The sequence below is a fragment of the Pocillopora damicornis genome, chromosome 9 (genome assembly GCF_964200805.1).
Source record: "Pocillopora damicornis chromosome 9, jaPocDami1.2, whole genome shotgun sequence".
Classification (NCBI taxonomy): Eukaryota; Metazoa; Cnidaria; class Anthozoa; order Scleractinia; family Pocilloporidae; genus Pocillopora; species Pocillopora damicornis.
The window spans coordinates 1,113,824-1,140,880 of NC_142678.1; the positions used below are offsets into that span (position 1 = coordinate 1,113,824).

Sequence of the window (27,057 nt, forward strand, 5' to 3'; positions counted from 1 at the left end):
TCGGGAATGAATGCATAGATGAAGGGGTGAATGAATCGATGAGTGGCTGAATTGATGAATTAACAGATATAAAGAAAACATGAATCTACTCGAGAATTTATATTGAAATAAACTGTTTACAACCCTCCTCTCGCGACAAACGCTATTGTGTCTAATCAATCGGCTTATCTGCTGAAAATTAAGCGGGCAAGCCTCAGGGCGTTTTGAAGGTTATTTGAACATCACATAACTATTAATGTCGTCTTCAGTGATAGAAAATCACCTAGAACGAAGTTTAGAAATACATAATTTGTTTTATGTTTAATGGCGTTTGGGCAATATTGACTCCGAAAGGACGCAGACACACGGGAGCCATAGACTAAAAACATAATCTTTGTTAATTCTTCCAAGAGTCAAATCGTCCCTTCCCATTGAAAACAAAGCTCTCCGTATTGTTGCGTTAAGTACGTGACCAAGCTACGTATGTTTCTGGCGTCTTTACAAAGACATGTCAGAGAGTTGAGAAGTCTTCACAAGAACCGAAAACAGCTGCATGATTTCGCTATTCCGAAATAATAGCGCTTAGCCATAACAAGTAAGGAATTTATTATACAGGGGATCAAATTTCTACCTGAGATAAGTTTCTCTTGATTGACGTGCTCTTCTCGAGGCATCTGATTGGTTATTGTCGATATTCAATACATGCAGCTAAATATTCGCTGTTGGGAGGTAGACTGTATTTACTACACCATCGTTGATTCCAAGGAAATATTTATCATTCGAAGCGTTGTCTTGTTGATTCTTCATGCCAAATGTACAGCTGTTTTTTCAAGAAAGGTTAGAGTTTGTTAATGTATGCCAAAATCTCGATTTTTTCGTTTAGCTGAGACCATTTGTACCCCTTCAGCTAATGGCGACTTGAAGGCTGCTTTAGTAGATGTGATTTAGAATGGCTGTAAAAACGTCTTTTTGTTATCTCTGAGAGTTGAATGTAGAATTTATCTTACGTTTTATTGCAAAAAATTATATCTGAAGGACTTTAGGAAGTCAAACGAAAACCCGAAAACACCAAATCACCTCTGCTCTTGATTTATGGACAACTCCGCGTAGCCACCAGACATGGTTAAGCAAACAGTCTCAATTCAAAATCTTTCCCTTTTTCGGGCAAAAGTACTCTCGTTTTAAGATATCTGTTGTCTACTATGACCTAGAACTTTCCCAAGTCACTGTTTTTCTTAAATTTGCATTTGTTTTCAAATATACTTTCGTCTCTCGAGGACTTACGCATTATGGAAGAACTATTCGATTTGCTGCCCTTTGTGGCGCCCAGACACACACAAGGTGCTTCCATATCAAAAGCTATAGTCACGCTAACGATTTTATCCTTTTGCAGATTGGTAAAGATCGTTTGTTGAGATGGAAGATTCCTGTCTCCTATTCCTGCTCGTTATTACATCCTTGATGTGTGTGAACCAAGGTAAGAATGCATCAGCAAACCTATCTAGACAGTAAATTGACTAGAATTCTTAAGAACTCTACCTCGGGACAACCGCATTAAATCCATTACAAGACTTTATGGCCTCGAGGGTTTGTGCGAGATCAATCTCGTAGACTGAACGTCTATGGCGAATGAATTTTGGAGCACTAATCTTGGAACAGAAGTTATCCTCGTCTACATCCTCACCTAGAGGTAGATAGGGCATACTGTCAAGAAAGTTAAATTTTCATCGCTCCTTGACGATGCTCTTAGTAAACAAGAAATTGCCCTCTAGCTATCAGGGTGCGAATGAATGTTAACCGCAGACAGTCTTACGTGAGAGAAATAAACTAAATATACACAGCTTAACATACAATGATACTAGAAAATATTGGCCCCTCTTCTGATACACAATCATATGCATATTTGACAAGGGAAATGGGTTTGTTGACCAAAAATTGAACTATGCCATGATTTGATCACATCAAATTTATAAACATGTGCAATTTTGGCTGCTTATGTTTATCTGGTTCTGCGACAGAGGTGATGTATTTTTAGATCAAAGCTGTATATAAGCTGTTTTTCTCTGAGAAATGTGTAGAGAATTCACTCAGTGGCACAGGTGTTGCCCGTGTTACATTGAGAGAGTCCTTCAACCTCCAAACTAGGGTTAATTACACTGATGATCACTTAATATTTAACTCCTTCCCCCCCTGTAATTTTACCCAATGAAACACTCTTGGCTCTTTTTATTCTATTTCCAGGTTCTTTTGAGGGTGGAAAAGGTGTAACATGTGAATCATACCACCCAGAAAAGGGCATTTTGAATGGAAATGAAACCTGTGATACTGCAGAGTATTCCTGCTTCGTTTTGTGGAAAGACAATGTCAATGAAAGAAATGAAACATTTTACATAGTTTTGAAGAAAGGGTGTTTTCAAGTGTCTGTTAATGAGGCTTTTAGAGACTGTAAAGATGATTGTATTCAAAATCCAAATTATGATGCCTTCAGAAGTCATAATGTCTCTGGGTTTTGTTGCTGCAACATCCACATGTGTAACAGGAATTTCACTCCTGTTTATTATACCGAGTCGACAACAACAACGGCAACAACAGACATGTCAACAGGTGAGCAAATACACATGTACTAGTACTACAGAGTTGACAATTTAAATTGGCCAACAGAAAGACCTGTTAAAGCTGATGTATTGTTGTGATGAATGACTAGCGCTCTTCATGGAAGTCAATTCACATTGTTTACTCATGTCATAAAAAAAAACCAAATTACCTGATGCAGCACCACAGTTTCTTTTGAAACTTACCCCCTTTACAGAATGTAGTAAGAATCTGAATTTGATTTAAAGCAAGTACAAGTACATTCACCATTGTAACCATTACACCTTAAGGAATTACTGGACAGCATTTCTTCCCATATACAGGAGAGAAATGGGTGTGGATTGTGATGCAAAAAAGCAAACTTTAACATTTTATTTACTTCCTTGGTTTACAGCTTCTGCTGGGGATAGATCAGACAGGGTTGCCATTGTGGTGGCATGTGTTATGTTTGTTGTTCTGGCTGTATGCATGACAGTGGGTGTTATCTATGCATACAAGTCTAAATGCTTTAAAAGTAAATATGCTCCAACTGACCCCGAAGAGAAGGAACCTCCTGGACCTGAACTTGACATCAGTGGTTTGCACTTTGACCAAATGGTTGGACAAGGGCGCTATGGGTCGGTGTGGAGATGTTACCTTAAAGGGGAAGTAGTGGCTGTCAAAGTATTTCCGCCAGGGCACAGAGGCACGTGGGAGTCTGAACGGGAGGTCTATGAAGGACAGTTATCACATCCAAGTATCTTAAGGGTATGTTTGCATCAATGGACTTTTCTGTATTAAAAGGCAGCACAATTCAGGCAACATGCTGGAGTGAAGGGTGTCTGACAAGCAGTTCTGTTTGTACTTGTTTCAAATAAAGTTGCTGCAGCATGTTCAGGGTGTCCATTCATATATGGGATAGTGAATGATGAGAGTAAATTAACAGAGGAATATTCAGTTGAATAATTCTGTATAGTAGCAGGAGGAAAAATCTAATAACGTGATCTAATATTACTTAACTGAAGGGTTCCCTGCTAAACAGTTTAAAAAATATGCACAAATTTGATGACATTTTCAAATTCATTGATTTTTTTTTTTTTTTTACCCTTTGTAATCTTCAGTGTGATCTTTTGAGTAGTCCAGAAAAGTCTACCTGAGGCTACTAGATTGCATTTTATTCCCTAAGTTAATTTCATACTATGGACAAGTGTGTATATATTTTTCTTTATTGCAGTTCTATTTTGCAACTCAAAGGCAGCAAAGTTATGGACCAGAATATTTGCTTGTGACTGAATACCACAGTAAAGGTTCCCTGTTGCAGTATCTAAAGTGTAACACTGTGACCTGGCAAGAAATGTGCAGTCTTGGCCATTCACTGTCATCTGGGCTGGCTTACTTACACAATGATGGTAAATCAAGAGCTTTAATCCTTTCACTAAGACACAATTTTTTCTTACATAATCAAGCAGACATGTGATGGAAATAGAGAAAAATATCAACAAGGGGATTTTTAGTTGATTCAATACCAAATTCTGCAAAATAACATCTTAAGAATAGTACACAATTAGAGGAATTAGTAAAAAGATGTTTTGAGTGAAAGGCTCAGTATGTCCTCTTTATGTATTTTAGTAACCTCAAATTTACTTTACTTTGATTTAGTAAAGTAACGATTCTCACAGGCTAACTATAATTTTAGCAATTGCAGAAAAGAACCCTAAAGAAAATATTTAGGCTTTGATGGGATTCACACCTGTGTCTCTCAGAGACTAGAGGGTTAAAAATTTTGGTCATTTTTGGTTCTTTAGGTTCTTCTTTCCTGTGAAAGAATCTGATTTATTTCATGCAAGAGTTGAAGTTGATCAAATAAATTTCTTCTTTTGGTTTGTTCAAGCCCTAAGTTTTGTACTTCAATTGCGTAACCTGTAATTTTTCCTTGAAATCATTGCAGCTGTAACTTGACCAGTTCTTGGCATTTTTTATCACCTACTTAGAGTACACTTGTAGTTAATTAGTTGATGGAATGAAATTCTACCCCTTTAGAGCTTTAAGTTTCTGGTTTCATTTGTGGTAGATCAAGTTTACTGTCTTTTTGTTTTCCAGGTTTGTTTCTCCCTCTCCTTAGAACCATATGTGATGTCATTTCCTTGAGACCCTTCTTACAGTAACCAAGCATGTTTATCATGACATTTTCACTATTTTTTTTTTCAGATAACAATGAAGGTAAACCATGTTTTGTTCACCGTGATATAAGCAGTAAGAACATACTAGTCAGTCCAAACATCACTTGTGTACTGTCGGACTTTGGTTTTGCCATGAAAATGCCAGAAATTGGAGCTACTAAAGGAAGTGATGACATAATCACAGAGGTATGACTGATAACTAAGATATGCATAATTTCAAACTTGCTGAAAATGGTACGGACTGTCTTTTCAGTACAGAACCTCATAACATATCAGTTCAATGAAAGCTTTGAAAGCTCAGGTCACAGATGCAGAGAGACCTTTCCTTAATATGCATTCTCATTACAGGGTAAATTATTCAAGGTAAGTTTGCACAATTCAATCAAGTAAGGCAGGATCATCAACATCCATGTACTTTCCCCTTGTGATGCTCAGACATTTTCTATTGTAGGTTGGAACACTTCGTTATATGGCTCCTGAAGTTTTAGATGGAGCTGTCAACTTAAGGGAGTGTGAGGCATCATTGAAAGAAATCGATGTTTATGCCATGTCAATTGTGCTCTGGGAAGTAGGAATGAGGTGGTCTGACATTTATGGAAGTAAGTTTGGTACTGCTCTTCTGTCTGTTAAAGGAAAAGTATGCTTCAGAAACTGTACAATCAGCCATTCCAAAGAGAAATCATGATATGGAGTTTGTTGTATTTGGGAGTAGACACACCTAGTCAATTTGTGCTATAGAAATAAAGGCTCAACAGCTTTGCAAATGGTTATTGGTCTTGAAGGTAGACTTAAGCAAGAATTTTTTGGAGTTTTCTTTTAGTTACTTATTTGTTTGAAATGTGTCCCTCTAAACATTCATCTTCTTTCCCCTCCAGATGAGCCTGTGCCAGACTTCAGGCCACCATTTGAAGCTGAGCTGGGCTCATCCATCACAAGTGAAGACATCCAGGATTATGTTGCCAGGCAGAAGAAGAGGCCAGGGTTTCCAGATGTGTGGAAACATAATCATCCAGTTAGTAATTTTAAATGCAGTTGTTAATATGGTCTGATCACATGAGGGAGGGTACCCTTGAAAAACAAGGTTGTTGGTGAAAGGGAACAAAAGTTGAACAAACTTAGAAGTAATTATCAGAAATGGAGTATGAAGTAACAATCATTTACCTTTGTTAAGAACTTCTGCCCAGGTAGTAAAAAAATCAATCTCTGTCTTAAACAACAGTCTTTTTTGGACTGCTCTCATCTTGATTATCAGATGATGAGAGTTTTATTTTCCCATGTATTTAAGTTTTCAATGCATTTGTTTAAGTGTAGACTTTTTGTGAGAAATCTGCCATTTACTTGAAATTGCTTTTATTTCCTTGGTGAAATATCCTGTGTCTTAAGAACTTTGAGAGGTACTGGAAGCTTTACTGTTACATATCTTGGAGACATTAAAAAACAAAGTCAAACAACAACAACAACAACAAAATGAAAAACAGACAAAAACAAACACTCACACAAAAGGACAAACAGGGAAAGATTTGACAATTTATTTGGTAACTCTTGAATGGAACCTTTTAATGCTTTATGTCAAATTCTTTATCAACAAGGCAAGTTCAGTCAGGACGATTGAATTTGTCCCATGTAATGTTTTGCTTGTTAATTGACTGTGATGAAGATAAGCAGCTTTAAGAGGAGATAAGAAAAACAAAATCAATGCTTAAATCTGCTCTAACTTTAAAGGGTCTAAGAACATTGAAGGAAACTATAGAAGATTGTTGGGATCAAGATGGAGATGCCAGACTCTCTGCACTGTGTGTGAAGGAACGTTTCTCAGAACTGTTAAAGGACTACCCAGACGGTCTTGTCGTCTCATCAAGTGGTAACCCTGTGCAGAAGATTCTCCAAAACTACCCCACATCACACTCACAGAGCTTGTCAAGTGTCAATGGTCCTGTGTCTAATGCCCCACCTATTATAGCCACTTATCCATGGGTGGATAAATCCTCAAGCAACAGTATGACCATGACTACTGTATGAATGTCAACTTTAAATACTTTGGCAAAACACACTCTCTGTTTATCAGTGAGAATGTGTACTGGAATTGGACTTCTCTAGAAAAGTTAGACATATCATACAATTGCTATCAGTTCATGGTTACATTGGGAGCCTGGATTTTGTTTAGGAAAGAAAATCAACTCTAATGGCTGCCAACATTTAGTCTTTGTACCTGGGTAACCATGAATACAGAGTGACCATAACGACAGAGAGTTTTCAGCCTAAACTTTACAACTATAGTATGCCAATGGAAACCCTGGATTAAGCAGGTGTTTAAATAAGTTGGTCACTGGCAGTCCATTGCCGTCTTCAAGACAGCTGTCTGTCTATGCTTCAAGCGGGTTCTCATGTTTGGATTTTGTCTTATGGCATACCCACCTATTACACAACTGCCAGCTACTTATGGAAAAAGTTATTGAAACCACTGGAAAAAACATTGATTTGAATTGGCTTGCTTTATATGTCTATCCTGTTTTTCTTCAGTAGACGATGCTGTCCTGATTTGGGCTAGCCTATTTGTTCATAGAAGGTATTATCTAGAAGGTTTTGTCCTTGATAGTGGTGACCAGAAGTGCCAAAAAATTTAGACAATGCTACATTGTTATAACTGTAGTAAAAAAAATGTTTCTTTGAATTTTGTATGTGTCACATGGTCAGTGTACTGAAGCCATAATAACAGTGTACAGCAAGGGGCAGCTGAAAGTTAACATCAGATAATAAATCTTTGGGAAGAGACAAGTACATGTTTGTTTAAATAGAAGATTAAAGATGATGATTTTGAGCTAATTTGAAGATAAGAGAAAGATATTCTTCACTTTTCTCAAATGAGGGAGAACTTAATACATAACATAACAATTTTACTTGAATACAGTAAGCTTGTTCAGGGAATAAAACTTTTATATACAAATGAGGAACACTTTGGTCTTATTTCTCTAAAAACAATGTCTTCACTGCAAATAAAGGACAGTTCCTCTAGCATTAATGCAGTTCTCAGAATCAGACCACAAAGGGGAAAGTGCATTTTTGCCAAGGAAGAGCAAGCCAGTGCAGAAGGCAAATGCATTTTTCCATCAAGACAATGAAGGATATTTTCCTATTTTACTCTTATTCATTTTAAGAAATATGAGGACATTTAGTCAGGCAAGGCCCTCAATTCAGCACAGCCCCTGAATAAGTTCTGCACTAAGTCACAAAAAAAAAATTATGGTGTGGCAGTTAATGGAGTATGTACAGAAACATTCATGTGTATATTTAATTTCATCTTAAGAGCTATGTGGGATTTTGCTTTTAGGGCAATTGTGGACAATTCCTCTCTTCACAAAGTTTGTCCTCAATAAACATTGTTTGCCATAATGAACAGATTCATGAAATAAAATTTCATTAAAATGTTTGGTTGCACATGACATTCTCTGATGTCTTGTCAAACACCCTTTGCAATGTATTTATTTGCACTTCAAATTTCAAATTCAAAAGTAATTAAAAGCTATTATAAGATGCCATGTGTATATAGCATACACTCGGCTACTGTGATAGTTCATTGTAACCATATTTCAATATTGTCAACTAATTTTGTATTTTCTGTAGAATTCCCTTGTTTTTTTGCAAGGAAATATGTAACTGCAAGTGGTGTTAGCACAATGTGTGACCAAATCCTTTTTTGGAGGAAAACAAGGCAATACAAGACAGTATTTGTAACATCAGTCTGATTTTATGGACTGTGGCTCATTTCTTGTTTATTGGTTGAATTTGTGATTCTCATCACAAAAAGACTGTGGAACATTTCTAGAATGTTTATTTAGCCATTAATGCCATTATAATCTGGCTGTGGTTTTTTTAGTTTGTAGTATTAATTAAAGAATGTTCTTTTGGTATTTTACCATTTGCACATCTTTGCTAAAGCACACCTTTCTTAATCAAGCTATTTCTTTTTATTTGGTTAATAGTTTTGCCCTTCCCAGTCAACATTCTTGTTTGTGTTAGCTTTTATTAAAAAAGAAAAAAAAAAGGTTAAGTTTTCATTACATTTATATACCTATTGTGATCTTGATTGCAGTAAATCTTGGTTGTTTTGAGAGATCTAGAGTCATTGCCAGCACTGAGAGCATTTAGAAGAGATTCAGATCGGTTAATGGCTTATTTTTATGTGGAGAATTGTATAGGACTTGCAAAAATTGTCCATGTCAGTAATATATGTAGAGTTTTTAAATAAAATAACTTTTTGGCTAGCATTTGTTTATTTTATTCAAGACTCTTGCCTTAAGTGGGATGGATGCTGATTCTTATAGTCATTTGGAACAAATACTGTTAAGTGCTCAGAAGCAAATATTTCAGAGACCACAAGTTTGTCTTTGAAAAAAACTGAACATTATATATTTTGAAATATTTATTTTTGAATTATATAATGTATTATTTCTGTTGTCATACATGTACAATTTTCTTTCAAATATTTGCACTCCTGTTAGTGCCTTTCATCTTAAGGTATCATGTATCTACAGTACAACAGGCACACGAGTACAAGTATTTACAATGAGTAATGTAAAGCTAATGACCAGAAATTCCACAAAATAGTAAATTTAAAAACACCAGCATTTGAAGTGGCTTTAAAATATAGCTGACTCTCAGCCATTTCTTTGCAATAATTCTAATTCATCTTGTAAAGAAAGAAGTATGGAAACTGCATTTCTACTGCAGTTTTTAAAATGATGTTCTTGTGACAATATTGTAATGAGAGTAGAAGAAAAGTGCCTTATCTGAAATAGCACAAAACTATGGCCACCATGCTGTTTGGGTGAGTTCCATGAGTATTGAGCTCCAGGAACAAGTTTGTGTGACATTTATAAACACTTTTTTAGTTATAAATAGTTATTCTGTCATCCTCTAGTTATGGAAGTGGGGAGGATGGAGAACCTTGAAAGTGGTTCATGATTTTGGTGCACTTCTTCGTACATCACTAAAGAAAGGATGACTTAGAGCATTCCTGGCTGATATGCGACTCGTTGGTTCATATTTAAGCATTTGCTGCAAGGAAGTAATAACAAAAATGCACTGTTGATGATTATCTCACAAGCAGAGTTGGATAAATTAAGTTATGAATATCTTTCATTTACAAGATCATGAAGTGTTTACTTTGGACTGAATAAACCTTAACAACCAATAAAACAACTGAATTAATGTTTGAAGTAACTGACTATGAGTCAGTTTAGCCTGTGCTGCCAGGGGAGGGTTCAAACGAAACATTTGTACCCAAGAACATATACTTTGTTACCATTGTTATCAGTTCGAAGGGCTTTGAGAATTAAAACTGAAAAAAAGAAAAGGTTCACAAAACAGTCTGATCAATCACATGAGCTGATCTCTATTTTAGCCTGCAAAATGAGTGATAATGATTTCTTATCAATTTTTCCTATTGTTTCATCATTCAGTGAATATCCCCTAGACTCACCTGTAATAAATCAGCACCTGATTGACCTAAAGCAGGAATAACTTGGAGAAGATTTTGCACAGGCCATTTGGGAAAAGATGTTTTATAATCAGGGAGCTCAGATACTCCTGGCCATAGTCTCTCATCTGGAGTTCCTAATGTTCTGTGAAGTAAAGTGCCACACTACTTAATATCTCTTCTTTGGATAAGAATCTTCTATCAATTAACATTAAGAGACTAATGGTGTCAGTTCTGTGATGGTTTGAAGAAAACTAACCCTTGAGAATTTTTACAGTATTAATTGGAGATATGTTTCAAATCTTTTTTGTTCTCTTAACTTACCTAAAAATTCGATATAGCTGATCAATTTCTGAGTCTCCAGGGAAAAGAGCTCTTCTGGTTATCTGTGAAAAGTCAATGGGTATGTTTAAAAACAAGAGAACACATTAAAGATGGGATAAGAGGCAGTTATGGGGAAAAAGCAGCTGTACTGACCATTTCGGCAAATATACATCCAATACTCCACACATCTACGGGGGTGGAGTAATAACGGCAACCCAAGAGAATTTCAGGTGCCCTATACCACAGGGTTACTACTTCATGTGTATAAGATCTAACTGGTACTCCAAAAGCTCTAGCAAGACCAAAATCTGCCAGCTTTATGGATCCATGAGCATCTATAAGAAGATTCTGTGGCTTTAGATCTCTGTGTAGGATTCGGTGTGAGTGACAGAATGCAATACCACTTAACAACTGATAGAGGTAGCTCTGGAAATAAAAAGTTTTAGAGTTGGCACAGATGGTTAATCTCAGCATAATTGTTTAATGGATTTAGGCTGTTCAAAAAGATAGCTGATCGTTACAGTAAGCAGGCTGCATGTGACATATAGATCTAATAATGACCTAGCTCATCATTGGGTTCACTGTAGCTCAGTTGCAGAACATCCAAGAGGAAAACTTCAAGGTCTGGAATTTGATTCTTTGCAGGTGAAAAAGTAATTTGAGGCAGGTAACACAGTTAACACTGAGGCATAGTAGAATTTCACTAATGGAAATTATGTTACCTTGACTAAAGGTAGTGAAATTCCACCAGCAGGTACTGAGTCCATGTATTTTTTAAGGTCTCTATCAAGGAACTCAAACACCATGAAGAGCTTCTTTTCACTGGGAACCACATCCAACAATCTGTGTGAATGAAAGAAAGATTACAACTGCCTCCAAATTCCTCCCAAAGTTTTAAAACTTAGCAATACAAATTTTTAGATGAATCAGCTTTTTGGACAAAAGAAAGCATGTTGCTTATGTTCCTTATGTTTTGACAGGGTTTTTTTTTACAGTACAGCCAATCAGACAGTAAAACAAGATTACTTTCATCAAGATTATCAGCATTATTGATGTAATATTTATTATTTTAATATTATTAATGCAACTGAGACAAAACCTAGGTTCCATCTGTGATTAAGATGACAATAGAGAAAAAGAAACAACAATACCAAAACTGCAAGTTGAGGAATGAATTGAATTCAATGGTTGAATCCCGATATTTTACAAGGAGTTGTCCATTTGAAAAAGGGGCAAGCTTAGCTCCATTGTTCACACCATTGTCAACACGTGGGTATAATACATATGGTGGTGTAATTCAAACAATAGATGACAAGGAACGATTTTGTCGCTTTCCTTTTGCTTATAAAAAATATCAACCTTGAAAACTTACACTACCGTTTGATCCCAGGTCAAATTAGACAGTGAGCGCTATTTATGTACTTTCTAACGAAATGAACAATCTGAGAGATTATAGCAAACGCAATGGCTATCGAAATCAGCCTAATATTCTCAGATGCAGTGCTATGAGATTACCAGCACTCAATCTAACTATAAAAAGCCTGACTTAAGAGAAATGTATGAAAATAGTTTCGTTAAATGGAGGCTGAGTGACTCTGGTGGGATTTCATAAGAAGAGGGAACCCAATTAACATAAGGAAAAACATCGCAATGGACATCACACGACACAAATTAAGGACACACGAAGATCTCACAAATAGTTTTCTTTTCCCTAGCTGTAAAATGCTACACAAAGCGCTGAAGTTGAAATACAATCGTAAAATTAAATAACGTATTCGTCTAAGATGTTCTAGAGGCTTCACGACAATAATCCTACGCTCTTTGGGTGGTTTTCACAAATTGAACTACATTTTGGTCGAGTCCAACATTCGCCACTCATTCATTCATTAACAAAATTCCTACAGGACTTTTGGTATTTTTATTTGGTGTTTAGAGAAGCATTTTCTTTTCGTACCATTTGACGATAGTCACCGACAGTGTCTTCAATATTTGATTGCCGTTGTTTTAATCGCAGTGAGCTCAAGTCAAGAGAAACCACAGGTCTAAACAACCACAACAGTTACAGCTTTCAATTATCTTCACCTACCTCACCACATTTGGGTGATTTAGTTCTTTGAGTAAAGAAATTTCCCTTATTGCTGTGCTTGGAACTCCATCAGATTCCCTGAGAGAAAAATACAAGGTAACGCAATTTTAACTAGCTTACAAAATAAATGGCTAAACAACTCATGCCAGCTCACAATGAGCGTTCGCAGGTTTCCACGTTTATCCCCACGCTTTTAAAGAAACTAAAGCCATTTTTCTCAATTTCACTGCAAAAAACACGAAGAGTTTTAGTCAAACTATCCTTAATTTTCGAATAGACCTTAAAGTGAAACTAAATATTGGAAATTCCAGGGATGAACCGAAGGTTAGCATGCACAAAACTTTGTACTACTTACGCATCTAACCGAATCTTTTTCAAAGCGACCGTTTGTCCTGTTTCGATATCTTTTGCTTTATAGACAACGCCGTATGTTCCTTCTCCAATTTTCTCAAGCTTTCGGAAAGCTTCCATGAGGGAGCGAGAAAAAATCCGCACTTTCCCGCTAACCTCTCGTCATATAAAAGAGGTAGGAATTCAAGTTCATATATTTTCTTTCATCTCAACAAACATAACGCGCAAGTTTCTGCAGCCTGTTCCCGCTACTTTGTTACACTGGTGATTGGTTGATGTTTCCCGCGCAACAATCTGATTGGCTCTCGTTAACACTTTTCTAGAATGCTATTGGCTAAATCTCGATATGAGCCTCCAAGTAGGCATCTCTTCGGTCAGTTATCACCCCCATCACATCAAAGATGGCGGACGAAGTGGAGATGCGGTTAATTTTGACCCCAAAAACACTTTTGAAATTTTCTTTGGTGACTCAGTATGTTATTTTTAAACAAGAGTGAAATTGGAAGAGGGATATAAGCATGAAAGAAAAATAGGAAGTACTCAACACTTTGTTCAACTGATCATTCCCTTTTTTATTTTCACAACTAAAGTCTGCTCACAGCCACATGAAATCACGCCACTTCTTGGCCTTTACTTATGGGAGTTATGATACATATTTTTACCAATTTTTTTTGGCATAAAATGTAATTGTGAAGTACTGACTAACATAACAAGGTAGAAAACCCCACATGAACCATAAGGCTTTAAGAAAGTCAAGTGTAAGTAAAGGCCTACTCCACTGCCACCCTGATAGAGGCAAATGTGTCGCAAAATACAAGTTAATGGCAGAGAAATCATTCTCTATGCTTACATATTTTCCATTTACTCCTTGATGTTTCTTTCTCCATGTTGCTCTGATAGGCTAAGAGCCTCAATCAAAGTTGAGTCCCATAGGTTACAAAATTTTGGTGTGTCTAGGTGAGCAACTAGAAGAGGGTACAGTATACCTTTCTCAGCATGGTGCAAAGGTGTAGTTCTCCTTGTTCATAACTTACGCACATTATTTCACGCAAAGCAGGCGGCTCAGTACTTGAGGTAACTTCATTTAAGCTAACAGCTGGCACTTAATGAGGACCCTGTACTAAAGTAATTAGGAGCAAGGGAAGTGTGAAGTGAAGCTGAATTAAGAGAAGTAATTAACCCTTTCACTCCCACAAGTGACCAAGGCAGAATTTCTCCTTACAATATCAATACAATATCAAGCAGGCAGGTGATGAGAATCGAGAAGAATATCAATCATGGGATTATTAGTTGATCCAATACCAAATTCTCTGAACTAACATAAGAATTGTATGGCAGATAGTAAGGAAAATTACTAATTAGATCTTGGGAGTGAAAGGGTTAAGAAAGCTTGAACAGGATGCTTAGAAGTTAAAAAAAAAGTGAAGAGACTAACAAATTGATTTTAAATCAGCAGAAACATTTATTCATAAAGTACAAAAATATATTCAGAACCTGACAAAGTTTCCATGATAGAGCTTTTTCCTCTAGGAAATGTAATATATACAGCAAAGCATACTCATACAATGGCACTTGTAGCCCACTGTTTGACTTCTGTTGGACAGTCAGGATATCTCTGTAGTGCATCATTTATCTGTGTCGGATCAACTAGCAAAGTGACAAGTCTGTATTCTTTAGGGGTGTTTTTTGCAATACTGTCAATTGACTTCACAAACTCCAATGCTGTTAAATGTTCAAATGCCTAAAACACAAGAAACTGGTGAATCAGCTGATATACATGTACAGGTGCAACAATAAATCTCTTTAAACTCCCATTTGGAAACTTCAAATCCTTGCATAACATAACATAACATAACATAACATAACATAACATAACATAACATAACATAACATAACATAACATAACATAACATAACATAACATAACATAACATAACATAACATAACATAACATAACATAACATAACATAACATAACATAACATAACATAACATTGTATATATGTTAATGTTTCTCATACTTCGACCACCAAAACTGATGATGTGGCATTTTGATGTGGGATTTTACTTTTGTAGTAGGTTTATTGCTGATAGATAACACGAACCTTTAGAACAACCGGTTTTTCAAAAGACTGAATTGCAAATCCTTTCTTTTGAGCGAACTTTTGATATTCTGCAAATAAACAAGGAACCTAATTAATTTAATACCTTGACTGATGAACTGATGCAAAAAGAGAGGGTAGAAAGCTGAATTACTTGCCATGGCAAGATTCAAAGTGGCAGTGTCCTTGGTCAAAGTTTTAGAGCAGTTACAAACAGTTTTCCAAAGGGAAGGATAATTTTTAGAATCCCAAAACATAGTCAGTGTCATAATTTTACACATAATTTTTAATTGATAAAAATTGGGTTTGAAGGAAGAAGTGGGAGGGGGGGGGGGGGAATATTTCCCAAAGCATGATGGGCAATGATAAAGCTAATGATGATTCTAAAATACCTTGGTAAACCATCTCAAAGTTAAAAGAATCTCCTTCTGATAGTGTGATCAAATGCTTCATAGCAATGATAAGACATAACTCCAGCACAGAAATTCCTACAAAAGATTAACAATAAATGCAAATTTATTCATTTTATTAAATATACTCCTATTTGATGTTGTCTTCAAGGCATGATATTCTTCCCAATAAAAATTTCAAGAGGATGTAAACTTTGGCACGATAATACCAATTTCTGGTTCTGTTGCAAGTGAAACAAGACTCAGCTTGAAAGATTGATCACAGGGATTCACATAAGAAGCAGAATTGTACACTCCTTTTGATTGGTTCCTACTTATGACCAGGAGGACAGGGGCACAGACAGAGTCACTATTTACAAATTTCGTTTTGTTATTGGATAAAACAAATAGATTGCATGTTGCCTTGTGTATGTTTAGTTATAGATCACAGATGATATCAAAATGCAGTAGGAACACACTAAGCTGTGCTGTCTGTGCCATTTCTTACCACATTTCGATGTCTTCTGTGATCTGTTATTGAACAGACACACAGCACCATGGATTCTAATTGTGAATTGGAGCACTGATGATTTTATCTTGATGACTATTAGGCTGACTCATTTTAAAACCAGTGGACAGCACTTCATATTGTGAAATCTATAGCTAATATAAATATTTGCAGTTTCTTGAAAGCAGGATAAAACTCTATAGGTAGTTTACCACACAACATTGCTGCCTTGCAGTCAATTCCAAGTTTGGTTTGTGCATCCATCAAGTCCTTTGGTTCTATAAATGGATGATCTTCAGAAATACAGCAAACTGGAACAGTCTAAAGCATAAAATGTATATTATGAGTCAGGGCAACTGTATTTTCAACAACTCATACTGTAAAATCCTTACTTTAACACCTCCCTCAATTTGCACATTTATACATGAACTTATTTTTTTTCAGTATGTGATCATGTTAGCTTTGGAAAAATAATCACGACTCAATTGTGTTGTCAAGAAAACTTTAAGAGTCAGCCTTGTATAAAAATTGTTCATGCCAAGTCATTATATGGCAAATAAATAATTATATTTTGCCACAGTTTGGGAAAAAAAGTTCAGGAACTTCCCTTGCATAAGTCCTGCCCTTCAAAAACTGTTGCCATCTTAACCCTTTCACTCCTAATATTCAAATATCAATTCTCCACACATTCCAATACACTTTTATGACAATCTTAGCTGTGAGAATTTAGTGGAAGTCAAATGAAATCACCCAGTTGGTAATTTTCTTTCTTCTCCAAACCTTTCTCACTGAAAACGTATTAACTATTTAAACCCTAAAATCAGTTTGCAAATTCTCCATACTGTTCTCTAGGCTTTTCCTAAAGTGCTGACAGGGAGAATTTCTCAAACAATCTAGAGCTTCTTTAGGTGGTGGTCATTTCCTTTATTCTCCTAACCTTACTATTTGATTCAAAGGTGATATTATGAGGAGAAATTAGAATTGATGGTGATCACTTGAAGGGGTCAAATGCTTAATGTTGTATAGAGAAATTCCTTTCTGGTCACTCCTCAGAGTGAAAGGGTTAATTTAAAATGGGCACCTTAGGTGCTATTTTGAAGATTTGTAGTATCTTCATAACTTGCTCTTGCAGCTTATGAGAATGTGCATAGCAATCAGCATTGAAAAGTATCAGTAATATTCAACTCACCAGTAAACGATGCAAGTTCCTTACATCTTTTGCTATGCTGAATTGTCTCATCAATACAGCTTTAGCTTCTTCATTATCTAACAGCTCCTAAGGATGACAGTCACCAGAAAATGTAATGAAAAATTGGATGCTCATCTCCATGCCAACAAATCAGCCCAAAGTAGACTAGTTGGACAATTGCTATAATCTTAATATGTAATTTCATAAAGACTCAGAGTTTCTCTATATCTCACCCTTGTGACAAAAAGGAAAAAATCTTTCTTTCTACACATCCAGTGTTCATTGTGATGCCTATCTATCACTTGTACCTCTTACAGGAACAAAATTTAATGCTATAGGAAGCCTACACCCCAGCCACTTACTAACACCTTCATTGTGGAGTGTCTGCTTAAAAGAGCTTGCACTGTAATTAAGAATCTTTCTGTACCTCAATGTGGGAATTCCAGGCTTGCACAAATTGCCTATCCTTGAAATTTGAGGGTAATGCCAAAACTGTTCTGAGGCAAAAGATGTAAAAGGTCATGCAGGGTTTTCAATTAATATCCTGTAAAGTGTGAGTCCACCACCACAAAATAAAACTATTATCACTGGTGATAACAAAATTCTTCAAAGTGATTGGCTATCACCAACCTAATTGTGTAAGGACAGTTTGAACATCATGCCTAAGAGTGTCATTGACATTAAAGGTGGCTGGATACAGTTTTCCAAATTTATTGAAATTTGCTTAACAGGGTGGCCCTACTGCAAAAATGAAAATCTTGAGGTTAAAAAAATATCTATTATAAGGATTTTCAAGAGCATCCTCAAAAACTGTTTAATGGGGTTTTTCCATAACATGAGCATATTAATAACTATTACCATGCTGCACCCACTATTGTGAACTTCCATCCTTTTGTCAACCCAGGTGTGAAATCCTTTAAATGCAAAAGGGGAGAGTTGGTTCACAAGTTTGCTAAATATTGCTTGTCACAGCTTAGCCAAACTGTAACCAGCCACCTTAAAAAATTGGGCATAACATCAGCTAGAATATTCTCTATAATTTTCTCAATAAATTTCCTTGAGTGCTGACAACAAGAGAATCAAGAGCTTCCCTGATAGGTGATCATTTCCCCTATTCTCATGACATTAGCGTGTGATTCCAGGGTGATATTGTGAGGAGAAACTAGATGCTCCTCACTCTTAGGGGTCAAAAGGTTAACTATTAAATTAACACAGAAGATTTTTCTCTCAATTGTTAGCACCTATAAATGGTGAGTGATTACAAATAAATAAAGATATAACAATTTATCACTTGCCTTTACTTTTCTAGTAAATAAATAATTTTGTTTGAAAAGTAACTGCTCTAGACACCACTATTAGAACAAAAAAATCAGACCTCACCTTGTTACTTGCAAATAATCTTCAAAGGTCTCTGACATGAAAAGATGAATCTGGCGATGGGAAAACCTTGATTTCACTCTCTTTTCCAGCAGCTCTACAACATCCTGAGGAAAAAAACAGTAGCAAGGAATCAAAAACTACAAATCACATGAGAAAAAAGTTAAGATTAGAGCTTGATCATGTTCTTGTGCCTCAGTATGAACACTAATAGCCCAAATGGTCGTGTACATGTCCTGATTGACTGATAAGAATCATGTGGTCATTTCATTACCAGTCTGCAAGTACATCCTATAAAACATATCAAAGCCTTTAAGTATAGCATGGCTTTGCTGGATACACAATTTTGTGATTATATTACCAGTCTGCATGTAAGTCCTATAACACATATTGGAGTCTGGGCTGACTGTGACACATCGAATAAATTGTACAGCAAGGACTGGTTCTTGTGGTTTGTAAACAGGTCAAACTCGTCCAGTATAAACAGGATTGACTGGCTCTCCTCTCCACCTGGATAAAAAAAAGAAGTGTATATGAGGGGGGTATACATGCTTAAGCTACTTCATTTTTCCACTATTTTCTGAGGGAGTATGTTCCAAGAGCCCCTCACAGGGAGGTAATGCTCACAGTGTCACTGTAGACAACTAAGTGCTCAAAAATATCACTCTAGATGGCAAATCAACTAGAGAGTTCTGTACTTAAAAGTGCTAGCCATAGAAAAGCAAGACCTGAAATTATGTAAAATGGATACATTAAATAAAACCATGATTATAAGTAGTGTGTTATACAATAATATGGACAAAATGTTCATTTCTGAGAAATAAATTAATGTAACCATACAAATTTTCAGGCATATAATTTTTTATTTTGTAAAAAGCAGTAAAAAAAACTTACCACTCTTCAGTGAATCCAGCAAGAAAGCAAAGTTTTCAGCAAAAGAGCCCTGAAACCAAAAGCCATAATTGTAAGCTAATATATACTGATCAACTTTTAGCTCCAACACACCCTCCCCCTTGGTCCCTGAAGAATATGAGCCTTGCCTGGGTGGGGTGGGAAATTTGAACCAGAACTGTTTAGTCTCTCCAGTGGAACAAGTGTGTTTTGTCTTTTGATGTAGAGGAGTTAAAAGCAAAGATTACAAGAGAGTCATAATCACTACCCTTGCCTCTTACAAAACAAAAATATTGGTAATCAAAACAGGCATTTGAGCAGGGCATTTAAACACAATTTTGGCCCCAGGAGTGGTGGGGGCAGGGGCAGAATCCGAACAAATTAATCTCTAAAAGTTCAAATGCAAAGTGGTTGGCTGGAAGAAGGGGGGGAAGACATTGAAGCTTCAAATTGATTGCTGCATTGTTGCAAATTTCAGTAACAGGGGGTTAATTCAATAAGCTTACTTACAAAGACTTTGTCTCCAACTGTGTTCTCCAGTTGTAATTGTCTTGTTATTTCTAATAAAGCTGATCTGTCATCTGTTTGAACAAGACCTACCGGCAAAAAATACAGTTTTTGAGATTATTTATCAATAGTCTCACCCTTAATAGAGTTTGGCTATGACAGAGGAGAAGAAGAAAAAAATACATGCAAAATTTGTCCATACAGTTGAAACACTAGTTGGTTATGAGGAGATATTCAGAATTGCAGAAAAATGCATCACATCCTAATTTGCATCTTATAAATAACAATCCAAAATTTTAGTACAATTGTTAATTTAGTGTTAACAACTGAGTTGAAAACATAAATTAGCCACGGTAAAGGTTAAAAAAGCTAACATTTTGAGTGTTAGCCCTTTGTCAGAGCAAAGGGCTAACACTCGAAATGTCAGTTTTTTTACCCTTTACAGTGACTAATTTACGTTTTCAACTCAGTTGTTAACACTAAATTACCTGTTATACCCTCCCACCGATGCAGCACCACAGTTTCTTTAGAAACTTACCCCCTTTATTCTTTAGTATAATTGCTTGTTCTTTTTAAAACTGAATATAATTTCTACAATCCTGCATCTTACTTCCAAAAGTAAACTCTATGGAAGAACCCCAGGGAGTACAAAACAGAGAGCTATCTACCAACCAGTGTCAGTCTATATGAACTTTGCACTGTGGGTGCTTAATTACCATTTAAATGCACTTCTAATAGGTTCTGCTTCACTCCTTTTGTTTTAGATAATTCTTCAAGGATTTTTTTCACCAGCTGCAAGAAAACAAAATAGCGGTTATTAATAACCCCTTAACAACCAAAATCTGATTGTTAAATCTCCCCTCTGGCTGCCTCACATTTCCTTGTAAATTAGTAATGAGAATTTGAAGTAAGATCAAGATGAAAACTTCTACTTGATAAGTTTGAGTATTCTTATAACCTGTTTTCTGGATAATGTATGGCTGTCGTGGGGAGAAGTTACTAGTTGATCCCTTCAAGGAGTTAAAGGGTTAAGAGAACTCACCAAAGACTTTCCACTACCTCTTGGACCAATCAGTAAAACAGAGTTGCTTTCTCCATATTGTGCGCACCTTTGGACAAGATCTAGTAACTCCCTGTTCAGAAAAAGACAGAAATGCTTGATGCCGGTCTCGCAGCGGATGAAAAACCTTTTCGTTCAACCTTGCATGTACAAGAACTAACCTCTTTTGCCCTTCCAAGCCATGCATTTGAGGAGGTACATCGGCATGGAAAATTCTTCCGCGCAACACACTTTGTACTTCGCAAATTATTTGAGGATCAGGATTTCGAACCCCTCTCTTGGACTGTAGTTTCGATTTTTTCATTCCGTTTCCTACTTTGTTTGTCAAACACCTCAAAAACTCAAATAGTCCGCCATATTTTCAACTAGACTCGCCTCAAGGATGGGCCGAATGGGATTGGGGCGAGATATGCGATGACCGGACTAGGCGGGATCCCCTGGGGTGGTGAAAAGAAGGGCTACTCGGTAAATTTTATCATTATCTCTCCTCTCTGTTTGTACATTTTCCGGCAACAGTTTATTTATTTTCATTTTTTTTTCGTCCTTTGAGGTCGTTTCTATTTTACTAAGCATGATAAAGAAGATCAGAGCAGGAGCTTTTTGCTCAGTGTTAAATAGGGAGAGGAGACAAGGGGTTAGGTTAGCCTAAGTTAGTATAGCCGTACTCTCCCAAGCCAAGGTGCGAGTGCCTTTTCACTCGCGTGTCTCTCTCAAGTTTGCCATGCAACACGCCGCCAGCTCTTGGTTCTCCAACAGCCTTCTAGGCTTTAAAGCTAACCCTTAACGTCCCTGGCTTGCAACAGCGAAAGAAGGAAAAATTAATTTTTCTCTCTCTTAACCGTCATTATTAATATTCCGGGAAAGCTAGAGCTTTGTGACCGTAAAGTTCTTTCAAATCCTCAAAACTTGAAGTTCTCTGTCACGTCATTACATGTGTCTTTTGACGTGTTGTAATACTATCTTCCCAATGGATGATAACAAAGCCTTCTTGATTGCGTAGTGTAGTTCACAGCAGAAAGTCTAAGAAAGTTCTGCTTTTCCGCTTCCAGAAAATATCATTAGGAATCGAGGCTAATGAGAGCGGAACTCTTTGAGTCAGTTTCAAATAACAGATAAAATTTAAAAAGTATATCAGTCTTTACGGTATTGTAATAAACAATTGTTTGTTCACTATGAGGCAAAATTCTGAAATTCAAGCTATTAAATCCCCAAGAGAAAACTATTTGCGGTCACTTCAGAGAGGTCACGCGGCCTGTGTCACGCATTCCACTCGACAGTGAATGTTTGTTGTCAGAGTTAGCTGTTTTCTCTGCTCACCTTTGAAACCATTGCCTCAAATAATAGATTAGGAGAAGGGGAGTTTTGTGTCAAGAAGAAGAAAAAATAAATTATTTCATCTCATGAATCGGCTATTTATTTTTTAAGTTTTAGTCTGTTAAGCGAGGCCGAAATGCCGCTCGGGATTGCAGGAATGAAAGGGGCATAGAGATGTGATCTTATGAAAGACAACTCAGTCCTAAGTCTGATCTGGCGTCTGTAATACAATAGAAGTGGTGTCAATTTGCAGGGTCTTGAATGTCTTCGTTCACCACTCAGCTCAGAGCCTGATCGCGAACCGCGCCTCAAGCGACTGCCACCGCATCCACCATTATTAACTTGTAGTGGCTTTGTGAGGTCCAAAGATTGGTGTGTAGTGCTCTAAAGCATTTTGCACCAGCAAGGGCCGTCATAGAAGGCTTACTGCCACCATGTTTTCTTCCAATGCGATTAGGACACTTCTAATTGGAATTTCATTATTTATTCTCGTAGAAGGACAAGGTAAGTTTGATGGACGTGGTTGGCTGGAATGTGTTCTTCTAGTTATTACCGCATGTACAGTTTGAATTTTATTTTAAAGGATACTTAATAAGTTTTGGGTTGCAACTAGGTTAGCTTCTTTGGTATGTGGCAGCTTAGCATAATGTTTTTTGGCGCAAATTTGCGCGGAGACATTACGATCGCATGCGATCCCATCACATTTTTCTACTCACACAAGGGCTTCTTCATGATCATGATGGATCTCCGTTGAGATCACGTAGATGGGAAGTTAATATCACTGTCACTTAACCGTTTCTCCTTAGCCGGCCACTGAAATTTACCGATATTGAAAAACTGGAGAAAATTAGGTCAAGCTTTTTCGTATTTGCGGTAGAATATCCTCTCGCAACAAAGGACCCCTCTTTCAATAGTGGAGCATATCGACGTTATGCGTGTGAAATGCGCTTGTCCAGATTCTGAAGGTTCATCAACAGATTTATCGAAAAACATTACTTTCATTCAGAAAACTTTAACAGAAGCAGTCTTTGATACCTTCGCACATTCTAATTTGTGTGTCTAGATGTTTCCATGTACTTGCAAATGTGGGGGACGTTTGTTTTGCGGTAACTCTGGTAGCTCTCCTTTCCCTGGTGGTTTTTTATAGGCTCAGATTTCCCGCTTGTGAAAGTATCTATCGGTTAAGGGTAAAATTAAAAGAAATTAAGCTTTTTACTTGAACGTAAGCGCTATTTTGTGAGCTATCTTGCCGCAGTTCATAATCAGGCATTGCGTTAGACAGTCACAAAGGGCTTTTGTCTACCGAGCGATCAGCTCACATCCAGGCGCTTCTGGTATGGATCAAATGTAGCTTCGAATTTTTGGTTGAAATTACGACTTCTTCGCTATTTCTAGTGATCATTTGGAATATTTATATAAGGTGAAAGTGCTCCTTCGGGGATTTTCACTAAACACCAAGATATAGGTGCCAGTTCGTGCTAGAAATTCCATCGGTAACCTACAGCACAAATGATACAAAACAAAATAAAGGAAAAAAGAGAAAGTATTTTATTAGGCGGTTCAAATTTTCAAAATTATCCAAGGGCTAATTAGAGTTATGTAGAGCGAATTTTTTTCAAGTTTTTGAACAAAGAGCACAAAAGAGAGTTGTATTTTATTTTCGTGATTTGAGGTCTCGGCGAAACATGATATGTTTCAAATTCTTTCGGAATTTGCCGAAAAATTGCAAGGGTAAAAAGCGTTACATGATTTGTAAAGGGAGAAATCGTCGCTAAAACATTATGAATACTTCAAGGGAAACAAATTCTATTATCAAGAACAATCTCATGTGATTCTCTGACCGAAAGCTTTCTTTATTTTTGCCAAAAAAAAGAGTAAAAATTTTCCAGTCACGATAAATCGTTTACAGTAGTAATAGCGTTACTCTTGCTTGACCTCAGATACTGTTTCATGTTGGACAAAGGCGATTGAGTTATAAAATGAGGTATTCAGTGCTTGCTAAGACATTTTCAAAACGTTTTCTTTTTCATCTCACTGTTCCATTTGCGTCATTTACTGAAAAAAAAGACGTATCAGAGAAGTTTTAATAAATTAGATTTAGAAATTCTGTCAAAAAATTGTTTACACTCGTTGTGAATCCCTCTTTAAAACTGCGACAGAGGACTCAACATTTAAAAGGATGCTCTTGATATTTAAGCAAAGGTGAAACCGAGCGAGATTGTCGCTAATTTTGAGGAAAAAATATAAATTTGTAGTCCATCCCTAAGACTCTTGCAGAGTTTCTGTTAAGTGAGGATGCGGCGCCAGGAAAGCCTGGGAACAAGGCTAGTAGAAAACGCGCAGATTTCCCTTTCCTCCGAGGAAATTCTTCAATTACTTCGGGTTGAAAACAGTTGTTTTCGTCGAGATTTCGCAGGCTTGGAATTGCCATGAAGATTTTCCAGAGCGCAAGAAACAGCTAGAAATACAGGTAAGCGGAAAGAACGATAATGATCAATTCTGAGAATGCATGCGACATCGCCATGCAGCGCTACAGCGCTGTAAATTTCATCGCTTCACCTCAACTTTTATTCCTCTCACTGTCAGTTCTTATCGTAATTTTAACGTCTGATTAATTTAGTCATACATCAGTGATTGTTGGCATAACTGTATAGTCTCATTGTAATCACGATTCTAACTTTTTGCTCACCACATTATGTTTAGCATTATCAGCTGTTTTTATCAGCTGTTTTCATCAACTGTGTCAATTACACTAATCGTACTTCAATTTTCAATTCAAGATTGCATAATTTCGCTCATCTTACCCTTACCTGAAGGCACAAGTTATTAAAGGAACATTTCTAGGCTATATCTACTCCGCTGAGGAAATAAATATGAAATAAGTTTGAAATAGATTTTGAGAAATGATTCCGTCAAATTTGACGAAGGAGTTCAACACTTATTAACACTTAACTTACATCCTTAGAAATATTAATATAATATCAAGCGGACAAGTGATGGGAATAAAGAAATTATCACTTTAGGGATTATCAGTGGATTCAATTCCAAATTCTCTGAACTCACATAACTGTATGGTAGATAGTAAGGAGGATTACAAATGAGATCTTGGAAGGGAAAGGGTTAATCAAGATTTTAGTGGTAAACAGTCACTTTTTGGTTTTTTGTTTTTTTAAAAAATAACCTTTGCACTATTCTTATTCCTTTTTGATAATCATATCATATTTGTGGCCTTGTTACTTGTTCAGATCATTTACCATGTCATGTAGTTGTTTGAAAACTAACAACCGTGAAGCTGTTGTTGCTGTTTGTTTTGTGCCATCTTAATCATTTCCAGTAAAATTAGTTATCACCTCTAATGCAAACTTAATTATTGTCCTTTTAATCCTTCACTGTACAAAATTTTTTCCAGCCTCTCTCATCTTTCCAAGTCTAGCTAGCTTAGAGTAAACAAGCATTGAAAATTTTACTTGTAATGTGCTGTGTAATGCCTTTTGTTCTAGCATTGTTCCCAGGTTAAGCTAAGAGTAAAAGTAGTTTATTTAAACTGTAAATGTAACTACAACAGCTACATTTAAAAGTAATAGTTGCTGTGTAATATTAATTCCAAAGTTAGCATTTTTTGTTCATCTGTTACTCTCACAAGTGCTGTTCACATCAGACTGAATTTTATGCACAGTTATTGATGTGGTTTAAGTTTGCATGTGAATTAGAAAAAACTGTATAAAGAAGTTTCTCTACAGGCCAGGTTTCATTTTTTTGTATCTCCCACTGGAATAGGGGCTTCTTGAATTTACTTCAACAAGTATCAGAAACAGGTCACATAAATTCACCCAAGATTAATGTTAATATTCTCCACACTTTTCCTTTGTATTTCCTATGGTTCTGACAAGGAGAATTTATTTGACTTTGAAGAGCTTCCTAAATTGGTGATTATTTCCTGTATTATCATGACTTTCACATTTGATTTGATTGTGACGATGTAAGGAGAAATTAGTAGGCAATGACTCCTAGGGCTCAATGGTTTATGTGGCAAAAAGGCTGTAGTATGGAACTTTTAGTAGAGCCCACTTGTTTTTGAAATACTCTCTTTAAACTGGGCATCATTACACTTACTTCCAAGATGTGTTTCTGTTTATTTGGCTGGTAAGGTGACGTACTTTGATTGGGTTAAATGAATGGAACATTGTTAGATTATATGTGGGATTTACAAGGAATGAATCCTGGCTTGTAAATGTCTATGTTTAATGGTAATATTATTCAAAGGTGCTTGAAATTCAATTGAAAGTCAATCTTTCAGTTAAAGAGCTTTACTGGACCAAATTTGAAATAATCTAAAGAATTTTAGCTGGATACCAATAAATATTTAAAAGATTCTAATATTCCTAGCTTTAAGAACTTATCACTCACAGAATAACAGTACCAAATCATTTCACATACTACAGCTTTGCCACTTGCTTCAATCCTGTAAGCAACACCATCTTGGCTCTGCTTCTTCCTTGAATTGAACATACCATTTATCTCTACTTAAGTCCTTTACACTTTAACATCAGTATGCATATTCTCCTTACTTTTCTCTACACATTTCCAGAAGTACTGATGAGGAGAATTTGTTTAACAATCGAGAGTTTCTTTAGTTGGTAATCATTCGTATGACCTTGATGTGATGTGCTACTTTTAGGGTGATTTTGTAAGGAGAAATTAGATGCTAGTCACTCTTGGGGGTCAGAGCACTATTAGACTGAGTGTTGTAAACCA

At 36.4% G+C, this 27,057-nt stretch overlaps 4 protein-coding genes across 7 annotated transcripts in view; 2 read left to right on the plus strand and 2 right to left on the minus strand.

Moving 5' to 3' along the window:
- The first annotated feature begins 470 nt into the window (after positions 1-470).
- LOC113685711 (bone morphogenetic protein receptor type-2) lies at positions 471-8,992 on the plus strand. The gene is made up of 9 exons (XM_027203246.2): positions 471-816; positions 1,373-1,456; positions 2,221-2,583; positions 2,966-3,318; positions 3,785-3,959; positions 4,759-4,916; positions 5,182-5,329; positions 5,606-5,742; positions 6,453-8,992. Exons 2-9 carry the CDS (start codon positions 1,396-1,398, stop codon positions 6,747-6,749), a joined length of 1,692 nt encoding a protein of 563 aa, XP_027059047.2. The 5' UTR covers positions 471-816; positions 1,373-1,395; the 3' UTR covers positions 6,750-8,992.
- Positions 8,757-13,236, minus strand: LOC113685713 (cyclin-dependent kinase 2). Its single transcript, XM_027203248.2, has 7 exons — positions 12,972-13,236; positions 12,617-12,694; positions 11,253-11,373; positions 10,684-10,956; positions 10,531-10,592; positions 10,210-10,351; positions 8,757-9,785 (listed from the first exon to the last, which is right to left on the minus strand). The coding sequence occupies exons 1-7, from the start codon at positions 13,085-13,087 to the stop codon at positions 9,687-9,689; spliced, it is 891 nt and encodes a 296-aa protein (XP_027059049.1). The 5' UTR covers positions 13,088-13,236; the 3' UTR covers positions 8,757-9,686.
- Positions 13,237-14,409: 1,173 nt separating this feature from the next.
- LOC113685761 (origin recognition complex subunit 4) lies at positions 14,410-21,387 on the minus strand. Its single transcript, XM_027203308.2, has 13 exons — positions 21,150-21,387; positions 20,971-21,061; positions 20,645-20,720; positions 19,932-20,017; positions 19,425-19,473; positions 18,892-19,040; positions 18,534-18,637; positions 17,581-17,650; positions 17,154-17,240; positions 16,177-16,285; positions 15,460-15,555; positions 15,071-15,138; positions 14,410-14,708 (listed from the first exon to the last, which is right to left on the minus strand). The coding sequence occupies exons 1-13, from the start codon at positions 21,290-21,292 to the stop codon at positions 14,526-14,528; spliced, it is 1,311 nt and encodes a 436-aa protein (XP_027059109.2). The 5' UTR covers positions 21,293-21,387; the 3' UTR covers positions 14,410-14,525.
- A 1,056-nt stretch (positions 21,388-22,443) lies between these two features.
- Positions 22,444-27,057, plus strand: part of LOC113685699 (uncharacterized) — a 42,436-nt gene continuing 37,822 nt past the window's right edge. For 2 of the 4 annotated variants that reach the window (XR_016179551.1, XM_089181665.1), the window contains exon 1: positions 22,501-22,806. Coding sequence is in view for 2 of the 4 variants with exons in the window: in XM_089181665.1 (XP_089037791.1) it covers positions 22,737-22,806 (70 nt within the window). In the remaining 2 variants the exon portion in view is untranslated. Of the gene's footprint in view, positions 22,807-24,610; positions 24,773-27,057 lie in introns of those variants that run through there. The other 2 variants (XM_027203235.2, XM_089181666.1) reach the window with 2 other exon arrangements.

Bases quoted from the DNA above. Each gene is read 5' to 3' on its own strand.
- LOC113685713 (XM_027203248.2), bottom strand. From the start codon at position 13,087: ATGGAAGCTTTCCGAAAGCTTGAGAAAATTGGAGAAGGAACATACGGC. The intron at 11,374-12,616 runs GTAGGTGAAGAT...TCATTCACACAG, and splicing joins AATCACCCAAATGTGGTGAG to ATTGTTGGATGTGGTTCCCA. The intron at 10,957-11,252 runs GTAACATAATTT...TTTTATTTCCAG, and splicing joins TTTCACTACCTTTAGTCAAG to AGCTACCTCTATCAGTTGTT.
- LOC113685711 (XM_027203246.2), top strand. From the start codon at position 1,396: ATGGAAGATTCCTGTCTCCTATTCCTGCTCGTTATTACATCCTTGATG. The intron at 2,584-2,965 runs GTGAGCAAATAC...CTTGGTTTACAG, and splicing joins AACAACAGACATGTCAACAG to CTTCTGCTGGGGATAGATCA. The intron at 5,743-6,452 runs GTTAGTAATTTT...CTAACTTTAAAG, and splicing joins TGTGGAAACATAATCATCCA to GGTCTAAGAACATTGAAGGA.
- LOC113685761 (XM_027203308.2), bottom strand. From the start codon at position 21,292: ATGAAAAAATCGAAACTACAGTCCAAGAGAGGGGTTCGAAATCCTGAT. The intron at 18,638-18,891 runs GTAATATAATCA...TTTTTTCCTCAG, and splicing joins TAGGACTTACATGCAGACTG to GATGTTGTAGAGCTGCTGGA. The intron at 15,556-16,176 runs GTAAACTACCTA...AATCTTTTGTAG, and splicing joins CAAGGCAGCAATGTTGTGTG to GAATTTCTGTGCTGGAGTTA.